Source organism: Ornithorhynchus anatinus, chromosome 1, assembly GCF_004115215.2.
Source record: "Ornithorhynchus anatinus isolate Pmale09 chromosome 1, mOrnAna1.pri.v4, whole genome shotgun sequence".
Taxonomy (NCBI): domain Eukaryota; kingdom Metazoa; phylum Chordata; class Mammalia; order Monotremata; family Ornithorhynchidae; genus Ornithorhynchus; species Ornithorhynchus anatinus.
The window spans coordinates 53,497,327-53,516,816 of record NC_041728.1 but is presented as its reverse complement, the minus strand read 5'-3'; the positions used below and the strand labels follow the sequence as shown (position 1 = coordinate 53,516,816).

The 19,490-nt window shown below is 46.1% G+C and overlaps 1 protein-coding gene across 3 annotated transcripts in view; it reads left to right on the top strand.

Annotated features, from left to right (window-relative positions):
• ITPK1 (inositol-tetrakisphosphate 1-kinase) overlaps positions 1 to 19,490 on the top strand; it is a 276,858-nt gene that overhangs the window by 241,809 nt on the left and 15,559 nt on the right. For all 3 annotated transcript variants that reach the window (XM_029059802.2, XM_029059809.2, XM_029059816.2), the window contains 3 exons: positions 1,547 to 1,712; positions 6,624 to 6,691; positions 13,588 to 13,750. In XM_029059802.2, coding sequence (XP_028915635.1) covers positions 1,547 to 1,712; positions 6,624 to 6,691; positions 13,588 to 13,750 — 397 coding nt within the window. The remainder of the gene's footprint in view (positions 1 to 1,546; positions 1,713 to 6,623; positions 6,692 to 13,587; positions 13,751 to 19,490) is intronic.

Sequence of the window (19,490 nt, the reverse complement as noted above, 5' to 3'; positions counted from 1 at the left end):
TTTGCCACTTCATTGCTGTGACCTTGGGCAAGTCACTTTTTTGTGCCTCAATTTCCTCATCTGCAAAATAGGGATTACACCTGTTTTACCTCTTAATTTAGGCCCCAGCTGATTACCTTGTATCCTCCTGAGTGTTTACTATAATGCTTGGCATATGGTAAGCATTTAACAAATACCACTATTATTATGACTCCTGGGGCTACTGAGTAAAATTTGTTCAGTTGGGGGTATGAGGACAATGATTAGATGGCTGGAGAGATTGGCTGATGGGGTAAAGTCTTGGATGGGTGAAGGAGTTATTAAAAATCTAAGGTTTATTATAAAAAGCAACAGGGAATGGAGAAAGTACTGGAGTCACTACAGAGGAGAAATCACTGGATGATCCATTATTTAACTTAAAATTTGAATAAAGGGAACAAAGTGTAATGGGAAAATACAGAGGGAGAGAGAGAGGGAGAGAGAACAAACTCACAGAGAGGCAATTAAACATAAAACTGATGGAGACACCATGTCTACCTATATACTGCGGGAGCTCGAGTGATCAGTGGTACTTATTGAGTGGTTACTGTGTATGGAGCGCTGGGAGAGTACAACACAACGGAGTTGGTAGACATATTCCCTGCCCACATTGAGTTTATAATCTAGAGGGGAAGGTAGACATTACTACAAACAAATAATTTATAGTTTTGTTCATGAGTGCTGTCTAGAGGGGGTGACAGACATTAATATAAATAATGCGTAGCTATGAACATAAATGCTGCGGGGCCGAGGAGGGGCTGAATACCAAGTGCCTTAAAGGGTACAGCTCCAAGTGCGTAGATGAACACCGATCAGTAAGGGTTCGTCTAGATTGGCTTCACAGAAGAGATGAGGTTTTAGTGGAGTTTTGTAGGGAGGGCACATATTTTACAAAGATATATGTTTTCTGCCTGGCAGAGGGGAAGATGAAGAATTAGTCCCTGTCTGCTACACTTATTCCAGGACCCTGTTTAGCCCAGACCAGCGTAGCTGAGCAAGGGTCTAGGATCCCATCGCCCCTTTATGGCAGTACTAAGGCCCAAAACCCCGTGCTGAAGAACCCTTTTATACATTGCTCAATTGAAAGGGAGATAAAATGTCCTTTGTTTTATTTGTCAGTGAAGGCGGTTACAGGTGGAGACTCCCACCTAGCCCTAATGCAGTCAGGTTAATTGGAAAGCCTTGGGACACTTCTATTTATAGTATTTATTGAACTCGTAGTGTGGGTAGAAAACTGTCCTAAGCTCTTAGGAGAGCACATTACAACAGAGTTGGTAGACCCCTTCCCTGTCCACAATAAGCCTGCAGCATAGAGAACTCCAAATAGTGGCCACCATGGAAAACCTATTTTTCAGACACTGAGGTGGGAGGAATTTAGCAGCAAGATGGTAGATGACTATAGGCCAATTTAAGTAATTCCAGAAAGGTCATTGGCCACTCACACTGGCGCAACAAGTTGTGACTGCAGAGGTCTGTCGTTTGTCATCCACAAGGCTGATTGGGTCATTTGATCTTCTGATATTTCTAGATGGCCATCATTTTCAACCAGGAGGGCCTGGGTGCCATCAAGCCTCCCTGTGTGATTCAGAGCTTCATCAACCACAACGCCGTCCTGTATAAGGTTTTTGTGGTAGGAGAATCTTACACCGTGGTGCAAAGACCGTCGTTAAAGAACTTCTCCGCGGGAACATCAGGTAACCAGATGCATCAAATCCAGACTTGTGCCTTAAAAGTGCTTATGTGGAATGGGCTTTTAAGTAATCGGGGTAACTCAAACCATCTGTCGATGAGTCGCATTTTCTTCTCTGTTTTTTTCCGGGAAGAGGAGAAGGATTTGAAGATAAAAAGCACCTGCTCTAGAGCATGTTTATGCTGGGTTCCTGGAGTCCCTGTGTCTGTGAAATCTACCAGTCTGACCAGTTGGAAGTTATCTTTTGTGTCACTGTGCATAAGGAAAATTTCCGTAGCCAGCATTTTAAATACCTATGGTACATTTGTCATATTTCTCAGTTGGATATGTTTAAAAAAAATACCTCTGGATTCTTTCATTTTGGAACTTCCTGTTGCTAGCTTTACCTTGCTCTGTTTCTTTTAAATGACGTGCAACTGGGTGCCCCTCAGCTGTTCATCAGCCCCTCAGATACCCCTAAGCTGTTCATCGCTTAGGTAATTCTTGCCAGAAGTGGAGTTTACCATGCATGATGTCTCTACAACGTAGAGGAGCATTCCTCTTCTGCATTTAATATACCATATTTCACGGGGCTGTAGGGTTGGAGCTTTTTTTTAAGTCCTACATCCTCTATCCCTAGAGTGGTGGTTTCAGGCCTCTTTCTCAAAATCTTCATCCTGGGTTCGCCACAAAGTGCTACCAAATTTGTTCCATAAAAATTGCCTAGCTATCCTTTGTTTTCAAACACGATGCTGTGGACATCCCTACAAGGATGGCATCTGAGGTTCGGTGAAGTCTGCCTCATCCATTTTTATGTGGTATTTGCTAAGCACTTAGTATGTGCCAGGCACTATACTAAACACTGGGGTAGAGACACGCTAATCAGGTTGGATACAGTCTGTGTCCCACGTGGGACTCACAGTCTTAATCCCCATTTTACACATGAGGTAACTGAGACACGGAAGTGAAGTGGATTACCCAAAATCACACAGCAGATAAGTGGTAGAGCAGGGATTCGAACCCAGGCTCTGAGATTCCTGGGCCTGTGCTCTATCCACTAGGTCACAGTGCTTCTGTATTTATTATATAGGAGCTCATGCTAGCAGCTGGTATCTTCTGTCCCTGTAACTAGTGCTTGAACTAGAACTTGGTAAGTCCTGATTTGGAGCCAGATAAGCTCATTTCCTGCCCAGAGTTTACAGCTGCAGGTAAACCAGCAGTCAGAATCACCTGGGCCCAATTTATGACCCTGCTCAAGCTTGTTTTCCAAGATGCTGCCCCCCCAGGCAGGTTTGTTTTATTTTTTGATCTTTGTTAAGTGCTTACTATGTGCCAGGCACTGTACTAAGCACTAGGGTGAATACCCGATAATTGGGTTGGACACAGTTTCTGTCCCTCTTAGACCTCACAGTCTTAAGCCCTATTTTGTAGGTGAGTCAACTGAGGCACAGAGAAGTGAAGTGACTTGCCCAAGAACACACAGCAGACAAGTGGCGGAGCCGGGATTAGAACGCTGCTTCTCATTTATTGTATGAGGCTCTGAGATGGGTCAGGAGGGTGTTCTTTCATGTACCTGGCCATTTCCACCAAGATCCATATGTCTGTTCATATGACTGCTTTCATGTCTACCCATAGCTATTAGTGTTATAAAGCAGTTCCTCAGATATTTAATATAAGATAAGGGTGATGTTATTAAAAGCCATTAGAACCCTAAATGTCTCATTTTCTAAATGTGCAAATTTTTGTAGCATCTTCTTCCTCCTACCTGGATTGTCCATTTTCCCCCCAGGCTGCCAAGCCCCTCGCTTCCTTCAGAGCTTCCTAACATTGCCTCCAGAAGGTGTTTGATTAATCCCCCCAACTGCCAGGTCATGCCATCCCATCAGCCACCTCAGCGCTTGTGCCATTTACTGGTTTTCTTGCATTTATCATTCATATCTGTTCTCTTATGCTCAGTCAAGATGTATACCTCTGTTTGTGTCCCCTGTCTCCCCCATTTGACTGTAAACTACGTGAGGACAAGGATTATGACTTTTCTGACTTCTGAGTTCCCCAGGCACCTAGTACTGGGCTGTGCCCACAGTAGCTATCAGTAAATATACCTGTCAGTAAATATCATTGATACTGATCACTCCCAACAAATATTTGTGTCTATTGTGTGTATGTTCCTGTACTAGGAGGCAGCCAAGCATGAGAGAGTGTGTACATGTGTGTGTGCACACATGTGCACACACAGAAGCACACATTTTACCCTAAGTGGAATCTTACGAACTCAGAAGCAGAGTTGGATATTGGACCTGTCCCAGCTAGAAACAGAGTTCTTTTAGAGAGTGATAGCACCTCAACTATCCTAAGTGAACCTTCATCACCTCTATCGTGTTTCCCCTGACAGATGGGTTGGTTCATAAAAGCAGAAATAAGGCCCGAATCCTCCTCCCACCTGAGCAAAACAACATGATGTGTAGGGGTAAAGCGTCAGAGTTCAAGAGTCGAGAGATCTCCCTGGATTTCTGGCTCCCCCCGTTAGCATGTTGAGTGACTGTGAGCAAGATCCTTGACTTCTCTGTGCCTCTGTTTTCTTATTCGGAAACTTAGGGGTCGGGGTTCCCTTTTCCACACATCCTCCTGGGAGAATTGTGAGGAACCATTTGATAATGTTGGAAAAAAAGACTTGCGGCTTTTGCGGGCCGACTCAAATTCAAATGGTGGCTCTTTTATTATTGAATTGGCTATCAGCTGCTCTCAAGGAAAGCCGTAGTAAAAATGGGGATCCTGATGTCAGCTGCACCCCTACTTTTGCAATGGACAATTGGGCAAGCGGTCTGGGGCGATGCCGATGGGCTGTGCTGATGATGTTAGAGGCTCCAGAAAAGCAAATGATCATTTTGACAGGCATGAGAAGGGGGCTTCAATCTTTCAGGTGGTTTTGCTGATTGAAAGGACCTTTTCTCTCACTATTTTTCTCCCAAGCTTCTCACCTTGGGGTATCTGTGCAGATGATTGGGACGGAGGTTAATGTTTCACCCCAACACTCCCACACTCAGGACTGCAAAGCAGCCACAGCTCTGGCCCTGTGCCCTCCTCTGGGAGTTCCAGGAAACGAATTAACCAGGTCTGACTCGGGCAGGCGGGTATTCAAGAGATCAGACGTTAGCAGTGCTGACTTTGGAGCACCAAGTGCAGGAGAAGAGCCAGGGTTGAGATTCGAGGGCTCCGATCGCCTCAGACCGCTTCCCCCAGGCCTCCTCGTGGCCCTGCCCTGCCCCAAGCGATCCGGTCCGGGAAGGCTCACCTTGTGCAACTCTTCGGCTTCAGCGCCGAATCTTGCCTTCTCCTCGGGTGATGAGGGATAGATAGGAACTCTTCCTCCACCTCCTTTGTGGATTTGACTACTCCTCTGTCTAGGAAGCCTCCACCCCCAGTCGGCCCCCTGGTCTGTAGAGTCCTGTGACAACTCTATCTGCACCCAGATGCCCTGCCACTTTGCCACCAAACAAACCTCTGTTTTTTTGTTTGCTTTAATGGTATTTGGTAAGTGCTTGCTTACTCTGTGGCAGGCACTGTACTAAGTGCTGGGGGAGATACAGGTCAGGTTGAACACAGTCCATGTCCCATATCGAGCTCGCAGTCAGTCAGTGATATTTACCGAGCTTTTACTATGTGTGCAGAGCACTGTACTTGGGCAGCCCTTGGGAGAGTACAATATAACAATAAACAGACACATTCCCAACCCACAAAGAGTTTACAGTCTAGAGGCGTCTTAATCCCCATTTTACAGATGAGGTAACTGAGGTACAGAGAAGCGAAGTACCTTGCCCAAGGTCACACAGCAGACAATGGCAGAGCCGCTTCTGACTCCCTGGACCGTGATCTGTCCGCTCGGCCAGGCTGCCTCCCTGCCGCAGAGATACACTGCAGGCTGATGTCTCCTTCAGCCTCCCAAGGAGATGGGGCATCTCCCTCCAGGGCTCCTGCCCTGGGTCACCTTCCAATGAAACCAGATGGCGGGGTAGTGCTGAAAGATGTTTGTGTGTCTGCAGATCTTCATTTTTCCAAGTTAGCCAAAGAGGCATCTGCCCGCATTAAGTTTGGATTTGCACTGGGTTAGAATACTAATCCCGCAAAGGGGCCAGGACACTCTGCTAGTTTAGGAAAAGAATGTGTCCATCTGCCCTAAAAAAGTTTGGTCTGAATGCCAAATGGACCCCGAGGAATGGTTTTCCCCAGCCCAAGGGGAAAGAAGTGCTTGGTGGGATTTCTGAGCTGGCAGGAAGGAAAGCCAGAAAATTAATGCAAGCATGCGTGCGTGTATATGGGAACACAAACGCTGACTGACAGTCCCATATTGTGTTTCCTAAAAGACTTAAGGAATAAAAGGCCCCAAATAGGAAAACATCCTTCAAGCATTCGGTGTAGCCCGCCAGTCTTGCGGGCCGAGCTCTTTAGCGGGTCTTTGTTACGTGGGAAGAAAATGCTGTAAATGAGATGATTATTAGGCGGGATTTTGAGGTGGATTGAGTTTCCGGCAGCTTTGTACGCTTTTTGGATAGGTGGCCAATTACTTTGTTCAAACCCCTCCGAGGGCAACAGAATGAGGGGGCAGTTTGCTAATTAGGTGGCAGTTTGCCTGGACGGTATTGCCCTCTAGCGTCGGCTAACCAAATTTAGCCTGAAAACTTAGAGATGATGGAGGGATAGTGAGAAGGCTCGACAAAAGTGAAATCGTGGCAAGCATGCCATAAATTCGTGGATTAGTGAAAGAAAGCGTAGGCCTTCGGGCAGTCGTTGGTGTCAATGACAAGATTCCCGAGTAAGATGGGCCATTGTTCTGACCCGGGATCCGTGCCTTAGGTTCACATTTGATTCACGTTCAAATTCAATTTCCAAAACTGACTATGCGTGTTTAACTCGGGCACCTTTTCTTTTCCCATTTCAGACAGAGAATCAATATTTTTCAACAGCCATAATGTGTCAAAGCCAGAGTCGTCTTCAGTGTTGACAGCAGTAAGTACCACCTGCGATTTTTTGCCCTTAGTGTGGAATACTTTGTAAGTGTGAATATTTTTCAGATTATTTGCATTCCTGGCTAAAGTCTAGATTATCGCCGATGGTCTGCAGACTGAAGATATCGGCTACTTGGGGGAGCAGTTCCGAATCAGATTGGTCTTTATGATTTGCTTTAGGTTTTCTGCCTAAAAGCTTTTAGAACAACCCTCCCTGGGCTATGTCAGCACTCCAAACAAGCATTCCCCTGAAGAAATCCTGTCTACCCTGGGAAGGAATACAAACCGCTTACGTTATTTCTACCAGACGACACTAAGTTATTTTCCCAGGAATGAGTCAGATGGGAACTGCTTTCTGATCTGGTTTCCCTTTTGCAGTGGGCTTTTTTTTTTCCTGTCTGAATTACCCTTTCTTTCCTTAGTGAATAATCTATTCTTTCCTTTAGCCGGACTAGGTTCTGGGGCAAGTTATCAAAACCTGTTTCATCTCTGCAGGATCATATTTTTCCTTGTTCTCCACTAGCCCTCCAGGCAGCAAGTTAGCCAGTTGCAACTGGGACTATGAACCTTTGTCTGTTTCCTCAATCCCGCCCTGCCCCACTCCCTCCTCCCGGGAACCTATGACTGGTGGTGGCACTTGAGCTTCCGGTGGAACATGGACCCTGCCCCTGCGCACCTTGACTGTGTGAACTCTGCTGATAATGGTCCTATTAACACAGAGGTTCAAACTACAGCTGAGAATGAGAGAAATGGAGCTTACTAGGATTGGAAGGGGCTAGAGGCATCTTATGGTCCACCCCCCCCCCCCCCCCCGCCCCCGTCTTTTTGTAAGGTCATTCTCAGTCAGCACAGGCCAATGAGAAGCCATCTTGTTTTGTAAAGACACACAGGGAAAGAGTAGCCAAGCTCCTTTCTGATCTATCCTATTAAAAAGCCACCATTAGCTCTAATCTAAATAGTTGACGCTGGAGTTTTAACCCCATTTCCTTAAGCTCCGTCTCAGGGTAGGTGGAGAACAACTAGTCAGGCTCTCCCCAGGTTTCTAGACCATTAGTAATTTAGCCCTCAACCTTCTCAAGGCAAAATAATTATTTTTCCCTCTGACTTTCTTAATGGTTCTTAGTGGTCAACCTGTAATCATCCTCATGGCTGTCCTTTGAATAACTTCTCAATTTCTCATGTCCCTCAGTCAGCTGATCAGTGGCATTGCACTAAACACTTGGGAAGCTCAGTATAACAGTATTGGTAGACACATTCCCTGTCCACAAGGAGCTTACATTCTAGAGCGGGAGACAGACATGAAAATAAGTTATGGATATGTATGTAAGTGCTGAGGGGCTGAGGGAGGGATAGACATCGAGTGCTTAAAAGGCACAGAGCCACATGCATAGTGATGTGGAAGGGAGGGGGAGTGATGTGGAGGGGAAATGAGAGCTTCAGCTGGGAAGGCCTCATGGAGGAGATGTGATTGTAATAAGACTTTGAAGGAGGGGACAGTGGTGGTCTGTCATATATGAAGGAGGAGGGAATTCCAGGCCACAGGGAGGACATGGTCAAGAGGTCGGCGGTGAGCTAGATGAGATCAAGGTAAATTGGCATTAGAGGAGCAAAGTTTTGGGCTGGGTTGTAGTAGGAAATCAGCAAGGTAAGGTAGGTGGGGGCGAGTTGATTGCCTTGATGTCCGTTGGAGTTTCTTTTTGATGTGGAGTTGGATGAGCAACCACTGGAGATTCTTGAGGATTGAAGAGATGTTGAGTGAATGTTTTTTCTCAAGAAAAATGATCTGGACAACAGAGCAAAGTATGGACTTGAGTGGGGAGAGACAGGAGGCCAAGAGGTCAGCAAGGAGACTAATGCAGTAGTCAAAGCGGGATATGATCAGTGCTTGGATCAGCTTCGGAGCAGTTTGGATGGAAAGGAAAGGGCCAGTTTTAGGATTTGGTAACAGATTGACTATGTGGGTTGAATGAGAGAACTGAGTCAAAGATAAAGCCAAGGTTTAAATTTTAAATTTTGTGAGACAGCGAGGAGAGTAGTGTTCTCTACAGCAATGGGAAAGACAAGATTAGGGAGGGAAAATGAGGAATTCTTTGTTGGACATGTTAAGTTTGAAGTGTCAGCAGGAAATCCAAATAGAGATGTCCTGAAGACAGGAGGAAATGCAAGATTTGCAGAAAAGGAGAGAAGTCAGGCTGAAGATGGAGACTTGGGAGTCATCCACATATATGGTAGTTGAAGCTGGGACTAGACAGGGAGCATGTCTGCCAAATCTATTGTATTGTACTCTCCCAAGTGCTTTTTTTTAAAATGGAATTTGTTAAGTACTTACCTGTGCCCAGGTACTGTACTAAGTGTTGGGGTAGACACAAACTAATTAGGTTGGACTGAATCCATGTCCCTGCATGGGCCTCACATTCTTAATCCCCATTTTACAGATGAGGTAACTGATGCACAGAGAAGTGAAGTGATTTGCCCAAGGTCACACAGCAACCAAGTGGCAGAGCTGGAATTAGAACACAGGTCCTCTGACTCCCAGGCCCATACTCTTTCCACTAGGCCACATTGAACTGTACTCTTGCAAGCACTTAGTATAGTCCTCTGCCCAGAGTAAGTTCTCAATAAATACAAATTGATTGATTGATTGATTATGTGGCCTAGGATTGCCCCCAGTGTTCTCAAGTAAGGGTTAGACCATCACTGAGTGCAATGTAAAACTGACTTTGTGGCTTACATATGATATAGTAATAGTATTTATTGAAGCACTTACTATGTGCAGAGCTGTACTTACCCCGATTCTTCCATGTGATACATTTTCCCTACACATTTGGGTCGAACACAATAGTGCAATCATGAAACTCTTTCTGACGGTGCTTACGAATGTGGTCGCAATACCAGAAGAAACAGTTTGGCGTGTGTGTATAGACATTACCAAGGCATGCATATGGTAAGGTGACCTTGCCTTAACTCCAGCTTCATCAGGAGCACAGCCGTCTGGTTTTTTTGTATTTTTTTTTTAATCAAGTGTCACATTGCTGACTAGCTTTGAATTTGCTTTCCTCCAGAACCCTTATTTTCCATAGTGACATGGCCAGATTTAGCCCATTGAATTTCCATTTGGTTTATTTCTGGCCCCAAGTTTTTATAATCTATTTATGATTTCTCAACAGAGCATAGAGTTAGGCTGAGACCCTGAGTTGTGAGTGTGATCTGTTGGGTTTTTTTCTTTAAAATTTTTTAAAAATCTATTACCTCTTCTGAATTGGCCAGCTATTCTGAGATCCAGCATATTTACCCACAATGCTTAAACTAAGAAAGAGAAATACAGTTAACTCTTACCATTTCTCAGAGAGGCAACTGTAAAGCTTAACAGCGGCAAATACTTGGATGAGCAAGTTGAGTTTACGAAGTTAAAGTTGATCCAGGTCAACAACATTCAGCTTTCCTCAGGGTATATCACTCTGCTTGTTCTTAATGGTAATAATTATGGTACTTGTTAAAGCGCTTACTGTTTGCCAAGCACAGTTCTAAACACTGGGGTAAATACAAGTTAATCAGGTTGGACACAGTCCCTGACCCAGATGGGGCTCACACTCTTATCCCCATTTTACGCAGGGGGTAACTGAGGCACAGAGAGGGTAAGTGACTTGCCCAGGGTCACACAGCAGACATGTAGCAGAAGTAGGATTAGAACCCAGGTCATTCATTCATTTGAGCACGTACTGTGTGCAGAGCACTGAATTAAGTGCTTGGAATGTACAATTCGCCAACAGATTGAGACAATCCCTGCCCAGCAACAGGCTCAAAGACTAAAAGGGGAATTCATACAGCAAAACAAAACAAGTAATCAGGCATCAGTACCATCAAAAGAGATAAATAGAATCACAGACATATACGCATCATTAATAAAATAAAGAGAAATAATATATACAAATATGCACAAGTGCTGTGGGAAGAGGAAGGGGATAGAGCAGGGGGAGGGAGTAGGAGCAATAGGGAGGGGAGGAGAGGTAGAGGGAAAAGGAGGGCTCAGTCTGGGAAGGCCTCCTGGAGGAGGTCAGCTCTCAGTAGGGCTTTAAAGAGGGGAAGAGAGTTAGTTTGGTGGGCGTGAGGAGAGCGGGCATTCCAGGTCAGTGGTAGGATGTGGGCCAGGGGTTGATGGCAGGACAGGCGAGAACGAGGCACTGTGAGAAGGTTAGCGGCAAAGGAGCGGAATGTGCAGGGTGGGCTTTAGAAGGAGAGAAGGGAGATGAGGTAAGAGTGGGCAAGGTGATGGAGAGCTTTGAAACCAAGAATGAGGAGTTTTTGCTTCATGTGAAGGTTGATATGCAACCACTGGAGGTTTTGAGGAGGGGAGTGACATGCCCACTTCTGCAGAAAGATAATCCGGGCAGCGGAGTGAAGTATAGGCTGAAGCGGGAAGAGACAAGAGGTGATTCCCAGGCCTGTGCTTTATCCACTAAGCCATGCTGCTTCTAATAGTTATTTTTATGTTGCTCATTAAGCACTGCCTTTGTGCCAAGCATTGTACTAAGTGCTGGAGTAGATACAAGATAATCAGTTGGATTCAATCTTCGTCCTACTTGGGGCTAACAGTCTAAGTAGGAGGGAGAAGAGGTATTGAATCCCCATTTTACAGATCAGGAAACTGAGGCAAAGAGCAGTTATTTTCCCAGAGTCACACAGCCCAGCAAGCGGAGAAGTCAGGATTAGAATCCGGGCCTCTGATTCTAAGGTACATGCTCTTTCCACTAGGTCATGTTCTTGTTGCCCAACTACAACTCACTGACAGGGAGATGGGGTGGTCACCAGGGGGATGTTCCCTACAAATCCCCCGCTGTTTTAGCCAATTCTATACACAAGTAATCCTTCATGGGTGGTCCCTGGCTAATTAATCAGATGCTACCAACTTTCCTGTACAGCGGGCCAGTTGCTCTTCATTAAGTCATTTTCATTGAGCACCTGCTGTATGCAGAGTGCTGTCCTAAGCACTTGAGAGGCCATAATATAACAATAAATAGACACATTCCATGCCCACAGTGAGCTTACAGTCATGCTCACGATGAATTAGCTACCAATTACGAGTGCATCTTATGACCAGTTTAGATGCCCCTAAACAGATTTTCATTGTGACAAAGAGGTGGCTTCCCCATCCTTCTTCCCCTTCTCCGCTATGAACAGTTTTCATGCCAGATCCTGATCAGGAGTAATTTAGGCTGATGGGGTGAGCGTTCTCTAACGACTCTGATTCAGTGGAGTTCTCTGTGTTTTGTCCTGGGTTGGGCATCTGCATTAGGACAGTACGCAAGCCTCAGAGAGGATTTGTGAAGATTAATTAGCTGAAGTGTGGAAAGTGCTAGTTGGCCTTACAAGGGATTACAGTGCCTTATAAATCTGGTACGTAAGTGGTGACCACACCTCTGGGTTTTCTGTTTAATGCCAAACTTCTGAGGTCCAGCTAGGCTGAATGAGAAATGAGAGTTTGACCTTCATATTGGCAAGAATGGCCCAAAAGAAGAGCTGACTGAGCCGTCAAGTATGATGAAATGCGGCATATGGGCGGCTTAGGGGGTGGCTGGCATGTGTCTCTCATTGAAAGAAGAAAGGAAGATTTTGTCTGGCATTTGAGAAAGTCATTGGGAAGTAGAGATTTAACATGGCAGGATAAGGACCAGATATTTGACTCAAGTCCCCTGAAGGCTTTTGTCGTCAGTAGAGCTGTTTAAATGTTCCTGTCCCAGTAGCTCCTATAGACTGTTGATAATAATTGTGGTACTCATTAAGTCCTTTCTGGGTGCCAAGCACTGTATTAGGCTCTGGCATACATTCAAGATCCCAAGGTCAGACATAGACCCTGTCCCACATTCATTCATTCATTCAATAGTATTTATTGAGCGCTTACTATGTGCAGAGCACTGTACTAAGCACTTGGAATGTACAATTCGGCAACAGATAGAGACCATCCCTGCCCATTGACGGGCTTACAGTCTAATCAGGGGAGACAGACGGACAAAAACAAGACAACTTAATCACGATAAATAGAATCAAGGGGATGTACACCTCATTAACAAAATAAATAGGGTAATAAGAATAGATACAAATGAGCACAGTGCTGAGGGGAGGGGAAGGTAGAGGGGGAGGAGCAGGGGGAAGAGGGGAAAGGGGGCTTAGCTGAGGGGAGGTGAAGTGGGGGGGGCTCACATTCTAAATAGAAGGGAGTACAGCATGAGAAGCAGCATGGCCTAGTCACTTAAGAAAGTCACTTCTCTGTACCTCAGTTACCTCATCTGTAAAATGGGGATTAAGATTGCGAGCCCCATGTGGGACAGAGACTGAATCTAACCTGATTACCTCTTATCCACCATAGTGCTTAAATCAGTGTTTGGCACATAATAAGCACTCAACGAATGCCATAATTATTATTAACAAATATCGAATCCCCATTTTACAGAGGAGATTGAGGCACAGAGCAATTAAGCAACTTGCCTGTGGTCACACAGCAGACAAGTGGCAGAGCTGGGTTTAGAACTCAGGTCCTCTGACACCCAGGCCCATGTTCTTTCCACTAGGCTACACTGCTCCTCCTCACAGCTGATCTACCACTGGGGCCTCTGACATTGGACGGTGAATCACAGATACTCCTCCGCAGTATCCTGTGGCATTCAAGGGGTTTTTGTCCATCCTCCTTTCACTTTGTGAATGTTCCCTCTGTCACAGAGCCAGTTGAAGGGAAAGTTGAGGGCAAGCAATGGAGGACGTGAAGGAATCTTAGGAATTTAACTCTCCCTCCCAGAATCCTTCAGAGCTAAAGGATGTAGCTAAAGTGGGAATCTCCGTATTGTGCCATAGCGTTAACTGTAAGCCTGTTCTCAGGAGCCTTGTGTTCCTTTTTTTTTGTAGCTGGACAAAATAGAAGGGGTGTTTGAGAGACCGTCCGACGACGTCATCCGGGAGATCTCCAAGGCCCTGCGGCAGGCGTTAGGGGTGTCGCTGTTTGGGATCGACATCATCATCAACAACCAGACTGGGCAGCACGCCGTCATCGACGTCAATGCATTCCCAGGTTAGAGAGTCCCCGTGTTCATTTGCATCAACATCCACAGATCAATCCATCTAGAATGTAAACTCGCTATGGGTGGGGATCGGGTTTGCTGATTCTCTTGGATTGTACTCGCCCAAGTGCTGAGTACATGTAGTAAGAGCTCAGGAAAGGCTGTTTGGACATCCACATAAACAATAATACAAAATACGAAGTTTGCGGGACTTTCCTCTGGGAACTTTAAAGGAAGAAGGAAAGTACTCCAGTTACACGAGTGGTCATAGTTTCATCTTCACAACAGTCCAATGAAGTAGGGAGATAGAGATTATCTCCCTTAATAGGGGTGGGGAAACTTAGGACCAGAACGATTAAGTGATTAATCTTAAATGATTAAGATTGATCAGTTGGTTGCATTTCTCGAGTGCCTGCCGATGGCAAAGTACTATGCTACTTTGGGAGAATACACCTGGATGGATCTCATATATATGTAGATTTAAATTATGGTACTTGTTAAGCACTGTTATATGTCAGTGTACGTGCTGGGTAGATACAAGTTAATCAGGTTGGACACAATCTCTGTCCTACGTGGGGCTCACGGTGTACTCTCCGATGGGTAATGTGCATGTGGTTCAGGGTTCCCAGGGGAGCAAGGAGCATGGTGTCTGTTTGCGGAATCCTGAAGCTTTTTCATATTAAGGTGAAGGACGTGAGCCTGGACTTGGGAATGCGTGGGGAGGTGGGCGAACCCCTAAGCAATGTCCGTTTCTCCCAGATACTATTAGCTGCTGTTTAGGTCTCTCCAAGGTGAAAACTATCCCCTGGCCCATCTCATGCTCCATATTGAATCCGGGGTCCCCTGCCATCCGTCAGAATTTCCTTGTACTCCCCGAGGATTGCAGGCGTGTGGTCTGGCAGAAAGAGCATGGGGTGGGAGTCTGGAGACCTGGTTTTTAGACTTGGTACCCCCAGCTGGGCTGCTGTATGACCTTGGGCAAGTCATTCAATCATTCTGGTCCTAGGTTTCCCCACCCTTATTAAAGGAGATAATCCCTCTCTCTCCCTGCTTCACCGGATTCTTGTGAAGATAAAAATATGATCACTCGTGTAACTGGAGTACTTTTTGTTTTCCTTTAAAGTTCCCAGAGGAAGGCCCTGCAAATATATTTTGCATTATTGTTTATGTGGATGTCCGTTTTCAAAGACGACACCTTGTCGTGAGTTTCGCCTATGAGCGCTTAGTACAACCCAATCATTTTGTATCTATCCCAGTGCTTAGTCCAGTTCCTGGCACATAGTAAGCACCTAACAAATACCACAGTCATCACTGTCATTATGCGATTGCACTTGGAGAAATGAAAGCACTCTACATAGCCTGATGAACAAAGAATTGCAGGCGGGGGGGGGCGATTAGATAACGGGGTCTGATCCGAAGCGGCCCACGGGGTTCCGCAGCATGGCTTTGGATTGCCCAGTGCTTTGGTTAAGCGTTTACTTCTCAAACCTCTCTGGTGCCAAGGGGCTTTAATGTAGATGGAACTTGTTTTAGTCAACATGGCCGAGCACTCTCTCATCCCCGGATAGGCCCTAAAGGGGAGATCAGCATTGTTCGTAGGATTACCAGATTTTTCTGGGTATCATATGCTATGTAATGTCAAATAGTGAAATTTCAGGGAGTCTCAGATGGTTTCAGACCGCGGCTACAGTATTTGTATTCTCCACCACGCCTGCTTCGGTTTGGGGCTGTCACCGGAGGGTACGGCCGTCCTCGGTCGCGTCTGAGCCCCCGGGGCCCCATCCGAGCCGCTCTCTGTATTCAGAGTCAGTGTATGGGCCGTTGGACAAATAAAACAGCATCCTGCTGTCCTCGACAGCTTGTATTTTCAGGAGAAGGGCTTTGAGTGCATACAATTTGGCTAATTGCCAACATGACAAAGCATTAGCTTTGAGATAGGGTTTTTGTTGGCTTATTTCAGTGTGGGGGGTTTGCCATGGTTTTTGTTCGTTAAACAATTATTTGCTGTAACACAAAATCCCCGGCATCCTGGATCTGAACCCAGGAGTCCCAGAAAAGGCTCCTTGTCCCGGGGACAGAAAGACAGAACAAGCAACTTTTATTTTGCTCCATGGGAACCTGAAAGTTCATGTAGGGGGAGGTTCTCTGTCTCTCTGCAGCTTCCTGCTATCGCACTGTGAAATGCCAGATTTTCAGGCCCTTTCCTAAACGTGGCTATTTGTTTAAGGGCCAGTCACCCAGCTTGGAGGCTTACCGGGGCCTGTGTGAGACGGGTCCACCCCCGGCTACCTCCTCCGCTGCCCTCTGCCAGAAGCAGTAGGCACCCCCAGCCCGATCGTCCAGGTGCCGGTCCGGGTCAACCTGCCCCCTTAGTCCGGAATTGGGAGAGTTGGAGTCCAGAATGTATTCAAATTGGGGTGGGGGCTGTTAGATTATGTGTGGGTCAGCGTTATTTTCAAAATCTGCCATAGCCCCTATGTGAATAAGCATTTACTAGTGACTAACCTACGCTTGTGAGGCAATGGACAGGAAAAGTGAAAGTTGGGCTGGGCCAATATTAAATATAAAACTCCAATCTGGTTATGTTGGGGCAGAGGGAGAGCTTTATCAGATTTGGGTGGACTAATAATAATAGTAATAATATAGTGGTACGTGTTAAGCACCTACTATGTGCCAAGCACTGTACTTGGCACTGTCAAAAATAAATGATAATACGAGAAGTAGGATGGCTTCGTGGGTAGAGCATGAGCCTGGGAGTCGGAAGGACTGGGTTTCTAATCCCAGTTCCTCCACTTGGCTGCTGTGGGATCTGGGACAAGGCACTTAACTTCTCTCTGCCTCATTTATCTCCTCTGCAAAATGGGGATTGAGACTTGAGCCCCATGTGGGACAGGGACTGTGTCCAAACTGATTAGTTTGTATCTATCCCAGCACTTAATACAACGCCTGACACACAGTAGGCACTTAACAAATACCATAAAAAAAAGATGATTTAGGACACAGCCCCTGGCACACTTGGAACTCCTGCATTTCTCCCACTCTCTACTCTTGCCACTTAAATGTCACCTAATCTCTTGGGTAGTAACATTCCCCGCCCCCCTCTCCCAAAGTGTAAAGAAAAACACTTTTTCTTTAATATTAGCTTTATATTAAGCACTTTCCATGTACCAAACACCTAACTAAGATATGGGTTAGATATCTACCCTATCCCACATGGGACACAAAATCAGAGTGGGAGGGAGAACAGGTGTCTTTCCCCATTTGGCAGATTAAGAAATAAAGGCACAGAGAAACTGTGACTTTCCTAAGGTCACACAGCAGACAAGTATTTCCAAGTTGAAATACGATGGATCCATGGAGCCATCCGACCCGATCCCAGGTTTAGAACACTCTGAGAAACTCCAGGAGAGAAACTGGGGTGTCATTGGTGCAGATCAAATGAGGAGGTGCCGAGTGTCTCCTCATCACTGCTCATCAGAATCGGTCCTTCATCGCAGTGGCATATTCTTCTGGGCCCGGGACGCTCGGGTCCATGAGGACCTCCGCTGTGCCAGCAGAGCTGCAGTGAACCGGGCCCTGGTAGGAGAGGAGTCTCTCAGCTGGGCTCTGCAGGGAATGCTCTGAATTTTTTTTCTTTCTTTTCACATATGGTCAGATTTATGGATGGCTGGTAAACCCATGTAGATGAGAAACAGCCCAGAAGTCGGTTCAGCCCTCTTAATCAAATCCTCATGTTCCATCACTCAAGGACGTTGTTTTGGAACGATGCACGAAGTTCACAACCCACACCGCTTCTCAGAGAAGAGGGACTGTAAACATGTGAGAACAAAAACCAGGGACAAATTTCCTGCCAGTCTGTTTACAGGGAATGAATAAGATCTGAGAAACATACTTGTGCACGTGCGCGCGCACAACAAAAAAAACAAACCACACGCACCCCGTGCACATGGTAGTTTTTTTTTTCTTTGGTTTGACTGTTCCCTTGCACTATAGGTTGTGTGTCATGTCTGTGGAACAGGAGAACAGGCCCTGCAACTTCTGGAAAATCTGAGTCAGGATAAAGATGAATAATGAATCGAGTGAAAATGCCCATTGTACTCTCCCATTGTTGAGGTCATTCATCTGATGGGGAGCGTGCGTTTCTCGAGATTGAAAAACTAGAGCTTTGGGTCATCTTCATTTTCTCTTGACATGTTTTTTATCCTTTTGTCAGAACTGGCAGCTCTTGCTCTCAAGTCTGTCAACACAGCATTCTGAGTTCTGGGAGCAAAAAGCCACCATGTGGCCCGGGCTCCCAAAGTTCATGTTGTGGGTTGCATTTGGACCTGCCTGACGAGTTGTGAGTCACGTTTTAAGGCATCAGAAGGGTCACCCTTTTCTGGTGGCACACTGGGGACAGCCCGGCTCGTGGTGCCCTTCTGGAGGCTCATCTGTAGCCATTTTTAGCTTCCTCCTCCAGCAACCCCTTGGGGGATCTTGAGCAGGTCACCCCGTTTGTCTGGTCTTTAGTTTCCTTGGATGGAAAACATGGCTGCTGAGTTGTGATTTATGTTTTGCATTGCTCTTTAAGTAAACTACCTTGTGAACATGTTTTGTTTTTCATTCCTGGGTTTAGAGAGTCTATGGAACACGTATAGGAAAGCAGCATGGCCTATTGGAAAGAGTACGGGCCTAGGAGTCAGAGGACATGGATTCTAATCCCGGATCCTCCATGAGTCTGCTGAGTGACTTTAGACAGTTCACACAACTTCTCTGTAACTCAGTTTCCTCATTTGTGAAATGAGGATTCAATCCTACTCCCCTCTACTTAGTCTTTGAGCCCCATGGGAGGACAGGGACTGTGTCCAATCTGAATTTTTTTGTTGTTGTTTATTTTTTTGCATTTGCTATGTGCCAGACACGGTACTAAGCACAGGGGTAGATATAAGTTAATCAGGTTGGACACAGTCCCTGTCCCACATAGGGCTCACAGTCTTAATTTCCATTTTAAGATGAGGTAACTGAGGCCTAGAGAAGTGAAGTGACTTGCCTAAGGTCACACACAGACAAACTGATGGAGCTAGCATGAGAACCCAAGTCCTTCTGACTCCCAGGCCCGTGCTTTCTCCACTAGGCCATGCTGCTTATATCTTATATCTGCTATGTGTTTGACACCTAAGCACTTAATACCAGATTTATTATATTAATTATTGTTACCAGCATCATTACTATTCTTTAGTTTCGAGGCCCTTTCTGACTGGTGGATGGTATTTAATGAGCACTTACTATGTGCAGAACACTGTACTCAGCACTTGGGAGAGTACAATACAGCAGAGCCATACCTTCAGGAGATGGAACAAGTGAGCTTATTCTTCCTATGTTAATTTTGAAAGTTGGAGCTCTCTTGGGGTTTTCTGTTGCAAAAGGTTTTCTCTGTAGGCTGGTCAGGGCCCGGAGCAAAGTACTTGTTCTCCGACGCCACCCCCATTCCTGATGGTTCATCCTCAGCCCGCCTCCCGCCTCCTTGAGCCAGCCACCCAGGAATCTTGTTGGGGGAGAGATGAACGATGAACCGGGGGGGAGCTAAGGGATTTGGGGAGGGCCTTGGCCTCCACCTGCTCTCGTTAGCCGCCGCCGCCGTTGTCTCACACCTCTGCCTGCCTGTTGGCTCCTTGCCAGAGGCCTCGCAGAAGCGCTTGGCTTCTCCGGATTGATCCAGCAGGGGTGCCGGTAGTCAGGCGGGAGCCAGCCTCTGTTTGTGGTGGAAAGCAG